We start from the raw sequence: 13,927 nt of genomic DNA on the forward strand, positions 1-13,927 counted from the left end.
ACGTAACTGGTGTTCCCCAACACTGCACAACGCAATTAAAGACCACTTCTGTCACACTCCACTCTCCTGGATCCAATGTTTTTTTCCAATATCTTGTTCATATGCTTGAGGTCCAAAATGGGATGGAACAATACCTTCTTTTTGGGTCCTTCATAATAGATGGAGTACTGCCTATGCCCCTATTGCCTGGAAGAACCAGAGTGTTTGTCTGTAGCCATAACAGTATGTCCAGTGTTGGCTTGACAATTTATTTATTTGTTTATTTATTTTATTGCATTTGTATCCCACATTATCCCACCTCTTTGCAGGCTCAATGTGGCTTACAATACATCATGGATAGTGGAAATGAGAAGAGGTTAGGCATTTGGAGTTACAACAGGGTTTGTGTTGGATGGTAATGGAAAGCATAAAAGTAAGAGACAGGAGGCCTTGATTTGCATTCATGGTATAAGTGTGAGTTTCACATGACTTGGTCTTTGTGATAGGTCTTGTCGAAGAGATGGGTCTTTAGTAGCTTCCGGAAGTTGGTTAGTTCATGGACCGCTTTCAGGTTACGTGGTAATGCGTTCCAGAGCTGTGCGCTCATGTAAGAGAAGGTTGATGCGTGCATTAGTTTGTACTTTAGACCTTTGCAGTTGGGGAAATGAAGATTGAGGAATGTGTGAGAAGATTTTTTAGCATTCCTGGATGGTAGGTCTATCAAGACTGACATGTATGCTGGGGCATCACCATGGATGATTTTGTGTACTAGGGTACATACTTTGAACGTGATGCGCTCTTTGAGTGGGAGCCAGTGTAACTTCTCTTGTAGGGGTTTAGCACTCTCATATTTTGGTTTGCCAAATATGAGTCTGGCTGCCGTGTTCTGGGCTGTTTAGAGTTTTTTTTGAGTATTTGCTCCTTGCAGCCAATGTAGAGTGAGTTGCAGTAGTCTAGATGACTGAGGACTAAAGATTGAACCAGATTACAGAAGACGGTCCTCGGGAAGAATGGTCTTACTCTTTTTAATTTCCACATTGATTGAATCAAAGCTTTTAGACAGGATCAATAGGGAGACTCCCAAGAAGATGCTGAAAAGATTCTGAGTGAACTCCAGGGCATAGCCTTCATGGTTGTCCTTGAGGACCCACTGATCTCAAATTATTTGGATCCACCACTAGTAAAAGAGTTTTAGCCTTCTTCCTACTATCATTGCAATCCTTGGGTAGTTTCTGAGGTCCCAGGCCTTGACTCAAACTGCCCCTGCAACCACTATGAAAGGACTACCCCTAAAAAGAAAACAGTTTTGCTGCATACTACTCATTCTTCATTGCCTATATCTTCCAGCTTCCCAGAAACAACCTCTATTAGCTAACCCATGATTTCCACCCTGGGACAGACCTACAGGAACCTAGGGACCTTACAGTCCTCCAGACTCTTCACCAACTCCTCCAGGTCTTCACTAAAAAGCAGCTATCCCTAAAAGGAAACTTGCTAAGCTGAGCTTTTGATGTCATATCCACAGACCAGTTCTTAAGCCATAGAAAATGGCATGTGGCCACGAACAGCACCATCCCCTTGTCTGAAACTCCTTTAAGGTTGTATAAGGCATCTGCTGAGAAGGCCATACACATCTCTAAATAATCCGCCTGGGGAAGGTCTACTGCTGCATCCTCCATATATTCATTGTGAACCTGCACCACGCAACAAAAACATGCTTGGCCACAGAACACTGCCTGCAGCCCCGGGGCTTCCACCTCAAAGGCTTGTTTTTGCAATGATTCTATTTAGTGATTTTGTGAATTACTCATAGCTGCACCTCCTTCCTTCAGAGCTGCACACCCTTCTATGGGTATTATCGTCTTCTTGGTCCCTGCCGATACAAGCATATCCACCTTTGACAAGTGTAAACTCTCTTTCCTCTTCCACTGGAATCAGATAGAGCCTGGTCATTGACCTCCCTATCCTAAATCCTGCATCCAGGGTGTCCCAGTCAGCTGTTATCATCTGCTTGATAGCCTGTCCATGGGGAATGCCTTGGAGGGCATTTGATGCCTTCGCACTGTCCGCCAGATGCTCATTGAAGGGTGAATAAACATGTGGATAAGGTGAGTCAGTCAGTATTGTGTATCTGAATTTTCAAAAGGCATTTGACAAAGTGCCTCATGAACAACTCTTGAGGAAATTAGAAAGTCATGGGATAGGAGGTAATGTCCTATTGTGGATTAAGAACTGGTTAAAAGAAAACAGACTAGGGTTAAATGGTCAGTATCTCAATGGAGAAGGGAAGATAGTGGGGTTCCCTAGGGGTCTATGCTGGTACTGCTGCTTTTTAATATATTTACAAATGATCTTAGGAATAAATAGTGAAGTAATTAAATTTGCAGATGTCACAAAGTTATTCAAACTTATTAAATCACAAGAGGATTGTGAAAAATTGCAAGAGGACCTTACGAGACTGAGAGATTAGGAATCCAAATGGCAGATGACATTTGATGTGAGCAAGTGCAAAGTGATGCATGTAGGAAAAAGGTAACCAGGCTATAGCTACGTGATGCAAGGTTCTACATTAGGAGTCAGTGCCCAAGAAAAGAATCTAGGTGTCATCGTTGATGATACGTTGAAACTTTCTGCTAAGTGTACAGCGGTGGCTAAGAAAGCAAATAGAATGTTAGGAATTATTAGGAAAAGAATGGAAAACAAAAATGAGAATATTATAATGCCTTTATATTGCTCCATAGTGCAACTACACATTGAATACTGTGAGCAAGTCTGATCACCACATCTCAAAAATATCACAGCACTAAAAAAAGGTACAGAGAAGGATGACCAAAATAATAAAGGGGATGGGATGACTTCCCTATGAAGAAAGGCTAAACAGGCTAGGGCACTGATAGAGGTCTATAAAATACTGAGTGGAGTGGAACAAGTAGACATGAATTGCTTTACTCTTTCCAAAAATACAAGGAGTAGGGGGCACGCAGTGAAGCTCCTGAGTACCAAATTTGAAATAAATTGGAGAAAATATTTCTTCACTCAAGGTTTAATTAAACTCTGGAATTAATTGCCAGAGAATGTGGTAAAAGCAGTTAGCTTAGCAAGGTTTAAAAAAGGTGTAGATAATTTCCTAAAAGTCCATAAGCCATTATTAAGATGGACTTGGGAAAAGGATAAGCAGCATAAAATCTTTTTTTTGGGATCTTGCCAGGTACTTTTGACCTGGATTGCTCACTGTAGGAAACAGGATATTGGGCTTGATGGACTTCAGTCTGTCTCAGTATGGCAACAGTTATGTTCTTAAGTTTCAAAATCTTGTTAACTGACTGCATCAGGGAAGGCAACTCATCTCGGTGAAAAATATTCAGTATTGTGGCATCTTTACCTGGGGATACCTCCTCCTCTGCCAGAAATTCTGCCTCGAAGTCTGCCTGGTTCCCTGCCCCGCCCCCCCTTAAATCCCTTGCCCCTTGCTAGGTCTAGGGAACCTGCTGATCTGACTGATCTTTTCTTCTTTGAATCCTCCACCCAGGCTATCCAGGGATGCTTAGCCACTGAATTATCTTCTTTTGAGGGTGGTGCTGAGCTTGCTCCCTGTCTGACCAGTAGCCATAACACTCTGCTTTGTGCAGAAGGCTTGGTGCATCAACAGGACAAATTCTGGAGAACATTCCTGGACCTTGCTCTCCTATTTCCAGCCACAATCTCCTGTGATTCCATAGGAATTAATGCAGGAGGATCTTCCTGTGCTGCAACAGAAAAAATGGTGGCAGTTTCCGTCAAAATCAGTCCCTTACCACATTTTAGCACTCTGTCTTTCTCCAGCCTCACATGCCATAGCAACAGTTTGATCCCATCATTCCCTAATATTGCGGCTGCCACAAAAGCCCTGGTGCAAGATTCATCACTTGTGATCCCTGTACACTGACCCACATCTGCTTCACCCAGCATTCTTCCCCCCAGTGATAGGAGACTTACTTCCTCCAGCAGCTGCAAAGTCTCTGCCAGATAGCAGAACAAATGGAATGGAGACTGTTCTGCTCTTGCTTGTCTTTTTAATTTTTTTAATTAATTTTGCCGTCTGCTGACTTACTCCCAGACTTAGGCACTCAAATTCCCCCTCCCAAAAGTAGGGAGGAGGACTGAGGCACAGTTAGCCAATGCTCCACAAGGACCTGGGCCTAAAAAGGGATGGGATGGGGGGAAAGAACCCTGCAACACCCAGATATAGTATCCATGGGCTCAAAGTTGTCACGGTTGTGGCCATGCCCTTATGTTAGGACCTACTGTTTCTCTGTATCTAGCTCTGTGACCTCTCCAGTCTGCCTTTTTTCCTGTTGTTGTTCTTCTGCCTCTATTTGCTGTCCATGAAGCCAAGCCTCGCTTTGGTCTTCCTGCTTCTACTTCATTTCCTACTTGTGACATCATCAGCCTACTCCTTTATAAGGACCCAAGGAGCTTTCCTGTGTGGTCATTGCAACAGGTTTATTTTCCCTTTTCTTGTTGTACTGTTTGATTCTGAGGGAACTGGTCTTCTTGTTAAGCTGTGCCTCTTGGCACAGCCTTGTGTGTGTGGTTTTGGTTTGAATCTGTATGAATTACTTGCCTGTTAGTTTTGCTTCCAAGTAAAGCCCTGAGTGTGTGGTTCTGGTTTGAACCTGAATGGATTACTTCCTTGTTATCTAAGCTCTCCAGCATAAGCCTGTTCTGTTTCCTTGTGTGGTTTCCTTTGTTACCTTTCACTGTTCAGAGAGCCGGTGGTTGCCAGCCCAGCTGCTTTCCTTGATTACTTTGCTTCCATGCAGCTGTGTGTGCTCTGTCTCTGCCTGCCATCCCTTTCCCTACCTGGCTCTGGGTGCTGGCTGAGTTCTGGTAAGAACATTGTTTGTTTTTCCCTTTGCTTTAAACCGTTGACTGCAGTGTAAGCCCTGCTTCTTTCTGACTTGTGTATTAGAAGCAGCCCTTCCCTTTAGCCTGCTTTAACTCTTTGTCTGCTGTGTTTATCTCCTGATTCTTGTGAGCATTGCTTCTTATCTAATTTATGTAAAGGCAGCTTTCCTTGTTTGCTTGCTTTTGCCTCTAGTGTCTGTTATTTGACTCGGTGGCACAGCCTTGTGTATTCCTATAAGTGGCTTCCCTTTACCCTTGAGTGCTGTGTGACCAGCCTTGTGTATTCTTATGAGTGGCTTCCCTTTACCCTTGAGTGCTGTGTGACACAGCCTTGTATATTCTTATGAGTGGCTTCCCTTTACCCTTGAGTGCCATGTGGCACAGCCTTGTGTATTCCTTTGAGTGGCTTCCCTTTTTCCTTGAGTGCTGTATGGTACAGCTTAGAGTGTTCCTATGAATGGCTTCCTTTTTCCCTTGAGTGCTGTGTGGCACAGCCATGAGTGTTCCTTTACTATGGCCGTGTGGCCTTGTCTTGAGTTTTCCTTGTGTGATTTCTGCTCGAGTCCTCTCTGTGAGGTTACTGTTTTGAGTTTGCGTGGGTTGCTCTTCTGTTTAGCTGTGACTACTAGCACCGCCCTGAGTGGCCTCTCTGTGTGGCACGAGTGGGCTGTTCTTCCGTTTAGCTGTGTCTAATAGTACAGCCCTGAGCATCCTCTCTGTTTGGTTCTGTTTGAGTGGGTGGTTCTTGTGTTAGCTGTGACTACTAGCTCAGCCTTGAACTGCTTCTCTGTGTGGCATGAGTGGACAGCTCTTCCATTTAGCTGGGACTACTAGCTCAGCCCTGAGCTACCTCTCTGTGTGATTTCTGTTTGAATTGGTTAGGACTATTCGTTTATGGCTGTGGTTCTAGCACAGCCCTGAGCATGAACGTCCTCTCTGTTCGATTCTGTTTGTGTTTGAGTGGGTGGTTCTTTTGTTAGCTGTGACTACTAGCTCAGCCTTGAGCTGCCTCTGTGTGGCATGAGTGAACAGCTCTTTTGTTTAGCTGCGACTACTAACTCAGCCCTGAGCTACCTCTCTGTGTGATTTCTGTTTGACTTGGTTAGGATTATTCGATTATAGCTGTGGTTCTAAGCACAGCCCTGTGCTGCTTCCCTGTGTGGTTTTCTTATCTTTAACTTGTGGTTTCTACCATGTGAGTCTAAGTGGGGTTGTCCTTTCCCCTTCAGTTCCTTTGTGCCTTTGTGTGTAGGGTCTTTTGACCCCTTGTTTGTGGCTCTGTTTAGTGCAGTGTGTGTGCACTGCTTGAGTAGTACTTGATCAAGAGATTCCGTTCTGTTTCTTTTCCCTTCCCTCTGGTATGAGTGAGTTCCAGTTCGGCGTTGCAGCCTGTATCCTTGGACTCTGTTACGGGTGGATTCCAGTTCGGCCTTGCGGCCCGTATGAGTGTCCTTCCTTTGTTCCTGGTTCCTGCTTTTGTTAAGTTCCGTTCCTGGTTTTCGCTTTAGCCAGGCTCTGGTTTAACCGTGTCTTGAGTGTGCTCGGTCTATTTGCCATGTCTGGTATCTTGTTTGTATTTAGTGCCTGGTTCGCCTCTGCTTGGCACCTCCCTAGAGGACTTGTCTGCTGTAGTCCAAGGGCTTACCATCCTGGGTTCCATGACAAAAGTGTGGCGGGACTAGTCCTAGCCTATCCCTTCTTAACATTTTTTGAAGGAGCAGTCTCCTCAGCCCTAGCGTACCAAGGGCTCCATGGCCTACCAGACTATTAAAGGGTGCCCAGGATAGCTCGCCAAGCATCTGCTGGATTCTGAGAAATACTGGCTGGCAGAGGGCTGCACAGGCTACTTATAGGATGATGTCAGAAATCAGAAGTTCTCAGTCTCCAACTGCTGGTTGGAGTGCATATACCTACGTGTCTGGACTATTCAGAAGGGATTTATTTATTTATTTATTTATTTGTTGCATTTGTATCCCACATTTTCCCACCTTTTTGCAGGTTCAGTGCATTTTAATATCCTGTATTTTGATATCCTTCTTCCTCCCAACTCAGTCCGGTCATTTCAGCAACTGCCCTCAGCCAGAGGACAAAGACCACATCTCTCTCAGAAATCATCCTATTGTAGCCCCCAAGTTTGCCACTAGATGACACTGCTGAATGATGGCTGAGACCTCCTCTCACTTCCCCCAGCAAGGGCTGTGAACACTGGTTTAGTAGCATCTCCCGTTAGTTTCAAAGAACATTCACCATGGTAAACGGAATATACTGTCTCACATTTATCTACCTATCTATATTTATAGATATAGATATATCTGTATATCCATACCTACATTTATCTATATATGTCTTTATACGAGTTTGATTCCCACTTCAGGCACAGGCAGCTCCTTGTGACTCTGGGCAAGTCACTTAACCCTCCATTGCCCCATGTAAGTCGCATTGAGCCTGCCATGAGTGGGAAAGCGCAGGGTACAAATGTAACAAAAATAAAATAAAAAATAAAATAAAATATCTATAGATAGATAGACAGACATAATTTATCCTTTTTACTCTTCTTCTGGTTCAGTCAGATCCATGGCTAGGAGTATGGTGCCATGAGCCTTCTTTGCAGCTACCCAAGGATTTCCCCTACTTGAATAGATTCTCCCACTTTTCTGAATATGGTCAATGCAAGAACAATCCTTTCAGAGTTATTATGGGTTCTAAATCTGATTACCAGGTGCTGTTCTTAACAGCAGCCATGATGTCATCTCCTTCTGAGGCTGTAAATGCTGCACTGACAGTACCACCAGCCCAACCCTAGATCTCCTATTTTTTAAGACATTAATCTTTGGATATCTAATCTCTGTAATGACAGCTTAGATGCTGCTAGATTCAGTGTTTGGTTGAAACTTCTTAACCATAACAGAAAGATTGCCTGATATGTTACATTTTCATGGTAAGAGACTGATGCCAAGGAAAAAAGGGACAAACCTTCAGGTCGAGGTGCAAGACGTACATCTGATGCATGTATTGCACACCTTCACAAATCTGACGCACAAACACCATGGCATCCATCTCTGTTAGCTGGTAATTTTCATCGATGATTCGTTCAAACAGCTCTCCACCTTCCAGGCTGTACACAGATACAGTTAAAGGTGATATACAACAAACTACTTATTACAGCAGCAATTTATACATAGAAAAAATGCAAAAAAGTATGAAATAATAGTAAACAGTGATGTAAAAAGGTTTTTGTCCCCCCCTCCTGATTTCCCCTATTATTGGCATATATGTCACACTGAATGGTTTTTGATGTTTAAACAAAATGTGCCTACCCAGTTCCCCTATGTCTAATATTACAACGTTGAAACAGAAGGAAAGTGTTGTGTGAATGCATTACTGTTAAACATATTGGTGAAGACAGAATCTGTATGATTTGCTGCACTGTGTTTACACTTGACAAAGTGTACAGTTATAAGCTGGTTTCTCTCTGTGTCAAGAATCTCAGCCTGCCCTCTCGCAATCTTAAAATCTCTTATCACCAAAAGTTCTGTGCTTTTTCCATCCCAAGAAGGCATATCTTCCCCAGACATCTTAACAGTTTTCTAAATATTCAGCTGTGTCTGGGCACATGTTATCATCCTATCAGGACTAGATATATGGGAGGTAAAGTAAACTGAAGCTAGAGAGGCCTGCAGTTCTTTGGATGATGTTCTCGGATGTTTTGTGAATTACTCCAAATACAAAGGATGTATAGAGATCAAAAAGGTTATCAATCCCAATCAAAATGAAGAACAAGCAAGCATAATGAACACCCACTGTTAACTGGAGGAAAAGGATCTCAAAAACCAGCACTGACACTTGGTATAGTCAGGGACCCCCTTAGAGGCTGGGGAGGAGCAGACACAGGGCTTTGGGGCCTCTTGTGTGGCTGGCGGGGGTACCCAGGCCTTGCCAGCAGAAGAAGCCTTTCACCAGAGCTGCTCTTCACTCTGGCACATTGCCTGCTCTGCAGCTGCTTCTTCCCTCACGTCCGCGCATGCTCAATTTCATCAAAACCAAACATGTGTGACATGAGAGGAAAAGCAGCCATAGGGGCAGGGTAGGCAATGCAGAGGAGTGAAGAACAGAGCTGGAGGAAGGCTTCTTCTACTGGCGGGGCCTGAGGACTCCCGCCAGCCAAGGAACGTGAAATTGCGGCGGGGAGGGGGGCGGTAGTGGCAGCCCTACCTTGGGCTTGGCTCAGTCTCTTGGCGGCCTGTAATGGAAGTGAATTTTAAAGATTGTTTTTCAACAAGTCTTAAACGACCAGTGCATTCGGGGTCTGTATTGTTGATTAGAACTAATTCTGTTTAAAAATGATTAAGTGTTACCTTAAAGGATTGCTTTTCAACCCTGCTTTTGTCCAATAATACACTCTGAAATCTTGTCTTTGATCGAAAGTAACTTTTCTTGTAAATATAAAAAAACAAGTTGGGATGCAGAAGATAAGACACAGCTCTAACTAATTTGGTATGTGAAAGGGAGGATGGCACTTGTTTTTCCGGGCCCAGCTTGGCCACCTAGACTTTGGAAAGCATGTGACCACATTCCCACAGTAAGCATTCTGTAGCTGTAATTTTCCATAGCTCTGAACATAAGCTCAGAGCCTAATAAAAAGGGAGGGCTTGTCACAGCAGAGCTGGGGGTTCATCTGTGGGCAGACGTGTCGTGCAGAAGGTCTGTACCTGCTCTGAAGCTCTTAGCTCTCGCTGTTGATAAGAGCCTGGATGATGGAGACCAGTGTTGTATGTATGTATATATATATATATATATATATATATATATCTTAATCATTGTAGAATTTAGCTTCCCGAATAAAGGTTTCATTTACTTATTACGAATATAAAAGAATCCACGGTAATTATTGAGCAGTCTGTGTTAGTGAGACAGGCTGTAAATCCATAGCAGTACACGGCCCTGGGTATATTTAGTTGTCTGTGTTTTCTGGCTTCAATTATTTTTCATTGATCCTAAAAAGCCTCCAACATATTTTCTTGTGATGCTCAGTACAACTTACTTTAATTACTAAATTTGTTTTACTTTTTTAAAATAAAATTTTCAATTATTCAAAATATAATAAAAAACAGCACAAATAGCAGCCAAAGAAACAGAAACTCAAAGCCTGTACTTAGCTCTTCAACACCTAATGGGACCCATTTCACCGGCCAACCCGGCTTCATCAGAGGCTTTATGGTTCAACAATTTTATTAAGTCAACAAGTAATCACACATTGAGGTCAAGAGACAACAAACTGAAAACAGTACCCTCTGAAGGTGTACATAATGAATCGCATATCAACAAATGTTAACACTTCTCTCATCCCCCTATACAAATCCCATAACCCACCCCCTCCCTTCAGTTACAACTGTTAACAATGGTTGAATAAGAGCACCGCAAAGTTATTACACCAGACACAAAGCAGGAGCTTCAAACTGAACCTCAAACAAAGAAGATATATCAATTAAGTCCAACCCAATTTGTCCTAGCGCCTACCCAAACCAAGGAGATAAAATTACAGAAAGTAAAACAAGGAACTCCTCGTATAGACTACACTAGGAAAAACCCATCTCCACCCCCCCCAAGACACACCCCCTTCCCCCACCCAGCTCCATGTAACAAAACCCTCAACTGTAGTGATGTGAAATACAGGGATCGCGCCCCTTCTCCAAAAACCAGCAAGAACCTGATAAAGCCCCAAATTGATTAAGAATATTACTATGGGCCCTATGTGCCAAACTAAAAATATACCATTCCCATATTAAATAAAAGTGATGTATTTTTAAGTTAGATTGGGAATCCTGAAGTTCTAACAGGAGTAATGCATGAAATCAATTATGCCAATACCAGGATGAAGGAGCCTCTGGCTGAGTCCATTTTGTTAAAATACATTTCTTCCCGATAAGATATGCTTTATGGCTCATAGAATTTTGATGGATAGTCCCGACCCTCAAAAGAGCAACATAGCCCCAAAGGACACTCTCTGGTAACATCTGTACCCTCTGTTTCATTATTTTCTCCAAAAACCAAGTCACTTTAATCCAAAAGGCTTTAATTGCATGGTAAAAAGTATTGGGGGAGATATTACACCTTTCACACTGAGGAGAAGCTACACCACCCATTCGATATAGCCTCGCCCTAGAGATATAGGCCCTATAAATCACTCTAGCCTGACACTTTCTGAGCTCTGCCCAATGTGACCACCTCAGGATCCAGCTGAAACATCGCAACAAGTCTTGAGATGTGATCAGAATCTGCAAGTCCATTGACCACTTATTAGCAACTACGTCAAGATCCTTCTGAGGACAAAACTGCAGTACACTCTTATGAAGCAGGGAAATCAATATAGGGTCATTGGAGGCCATCTCAAAAAACTCATGAAACTTAGTGGACAAATCAACACCAAGAGAAGCCCTGGGCAGTGCTGCTATGTAATGGGCCACCTGTTTATATGCAAATCTATCCGCCCAATCTAAAGTATCCAAAGGCAACGATTCTAGGGCCCTGATGGTACCTCCTGGCTCGAAAAAGTTTTGTATGGAGTTAAGTCCTCTGTCCACCCAGAGTAACAAATGCGGATTTTCTGTTCCTGGGAGAAAATCTTCATTCCCACGTATGGGCAACAGTCTACTATAGCAGGGATCAAAGGACCAAAGTTTTGCCATATCACACCATAGAACCACTGAGGGACGTACTAGAACACTGGAATGGAGCTACACCAGCAGCTCCTCAGGCACAGCCTGTAAGACATAATGTAAATGCAAGGGATGACATAAAGCCACTTCCATTTGTACTGCACTGTAATGCTCCGTTCCGAAGAGCCAGTCCCCCAGATGACACAACAAGCATGCCATGTTATAAAGCTTAATATCCGGGAAGTCTCGTCGGCCATTTTTAAAGCACGAACCGGCAGCGGGGGATAGTCAGCGCTGGAAGCGGGCAGGCAAGACTGCCTGCCCCAAAGAATTCAAAGAACAAGTGGTCGGTGAGGCGGATCCGGAGGGAGGGAGGAGAGCCAGAGCCGGCTCGCTATTTTCAACAACCGGCTCACAAGCCGGAAGAAAATTTAACAACCAGCTCTTGCGAGCTGGTGCGAGCCGGCTCCAGCACACCACTGGTTTTATGTCTATCTTGGGCAGATGGGTTCTAGAGGGCTAAGTTTTCCAGAAGGAATGTGATGGTCCTGCGATGTGCTTTGTTTTTTTTGGGATGCATGTCAGCCACTGGGGACTTCTCTGGGGCAGAAGATTTCTGACCAACCCCACCACCCCCCCCCCCCCCCCCCCCCGAGCTCAGCCTTTCAGGACACATTGCAGGCCAGGTGGTGTTTGTGCTGTCTCCCCTGCCTGGACCTGCTTTTGGTGCTGTTCGTCTTCTAGCACTTCAGGAGACATTATGGGCTAGGCAGTGCTTGTGCCGTTGGAGAAGATGAGGCGGTGGCTGCTTCCTCGACAGAGTGGGACTCGGAGTCAGACTGTGGCCATCAGGGTGTGTTGCCCCATGGAGTGGGCAGAGGACTTCGTGTTCCATTTCTACGCGGTCCACTTTGCAGGCTTTTCCTATGGTGAGTTCTCTTTTCTGCCGTCTTCTGGTCTTGGCAGAAAGGTTATTCCACACCAGTGCTTCTCCAACATGGCCTCAGGTAGAGAGCTCCTTAGGTAGATTGGATGGCATCCCGGTTGGACGCCCAGGTGCCTTATTTCTTCTGTCATCGGAGAGAGGCAGATTTGGCAAGGCTGGTTGTTCTATTGCTTCCTTAGCTGGAGGACATTCTTCAATAGTGTTTCCTCCGCGGCCGAGTTCTTTTTGGATCGCTCTCCACCAGGGTCGTGTCATTCTGGTAGCTCCGGATTAACCACGGCACCCTTGGTATGCGGATATGGTGAGGCTCCTGGTGGTGCCTTCATTTTGGATCCGCTTGACTTCGGGCTTTTCTTTCTGGGTCCACTCCTGGTTGGATGATCCCTTTCGCTTTGGTCTTACAGCCTGGTCTTTTGAGAGGCCGACTCTGAGGAACAGAGTTCTTTGGACGCTATGGTTACTGTTCTGTTGCGATCTTGTATGTGGTCCACAGTCCACCACAACCGCATATTCTCGGGTGTTGAGGATTTCTTGAGGCTGGTTGTGGCCCACGCTTGGTCTTCATTGCGGGCGTCTGTTCCTCAACGATTGAGTTCTTTCTGCAGGATGGACTGCAGAAGGGCCTGGTCTGGCCTTGCACTCAGAGGCGGTGCATTTCTTACAGAGTGCTTTGCTCCTTCGCTGCTACGACCTTCTTCTCCATGAAACCTTGTTCATATTCTCCGAGTCTAGCTTGGGGCTCCTTGTCTACTGAGCATTGTTTCGGACTCTTTTTGTTCCTTTGCAGAATGCTTCACTTAGGAACTTACAAGCAGTGTTCTTGGTTGCCAATTCTTTGGCACGCAGAGTGTCTGAATTTTTAGCACAGCCATGCCGCGCTGTTTTTTTCTGCAATTTGCTGAGTCTGGAGTAACCTTGCTTTCGGTTCCTTCTCTCTTTTCCGGCTGTGGTTTGGCTTTCCTTTTTCAGCCTCTCTTTCTTCCCTCCTTTTGGGAGGGGGATTTTTCACACGGAGTACACAGCGCTTCGTGTTCTGGATGTTCAGAGGGCTCTCTGGTGTTTGCAGATGTTTGCATATTTTCAGCGTTCAGATCTTCTGTCTTTGTCGCTGGTTCTTGCTGTGGGACGGCAGCCTCTGGTCTGATCTGATTTTTTTCTTGTTGGATTGCAGATACTTTGTGGATTTTTTGGAAAGGTTGTGTCCTGCCAGTGGCATTCCAGGCTCATTTCACGAGTTTGCTATCTACTTCTGGGCGGAGCGGGTGTGCCTTCACTTTTCAGATGCTGCCTTTACAGCCACGGTTCTGTCTCGGGGAGCGGCGACTTCCCACCCTACTTAAGGATTGCTTTGGTACATCCCACCAGTTCTTGGATTCATCTGCTGCATACGCTAAGGAAGGTAAAATTATGCCTTACCTGCTGATAATTTTCTTTCCTTTAGTAGCAGCAGATGAATCCA

The 13,927-nt window shown here is 44.6% G+C and overlaps 1 protein-coding gene across 1 annotated transcript in view; it reads right to left on the bottom strand.

Moving 5' to 3' along the window:
- The window catches only part of MYLK2 (myosin light chain kinase 2), a 356,223-nt gene that overhangs the window by 69,430 nt on the left and 272,866 nt on the right, over positions 1–13,927 (bottom strand). The window contains exon 8 of the mRNA XM_030211793.1: positions 7,840–7,981. Within this exon, the coding sequence (XP_030067653.1) occupies positions 7,840–7,981 (142 nt within the window). The remainder of the gene's footprint in view (positions 1–7,839; positions 7,982–13,927) is intronic.

This window comes from Microcaecilia unicolor, chromosome 8, assembly GCF_901765095.1.
Source record: "Microcaecilia unicolor chromosome 8, aMicUni1.1, whole genome shotgun sequence".
NCBI lineage: Eukaryota > Metazoa > Chordata > Amphibia > Gymnophiona > Siphonopidae > Microcaecilia > Microcaecilia unicolor.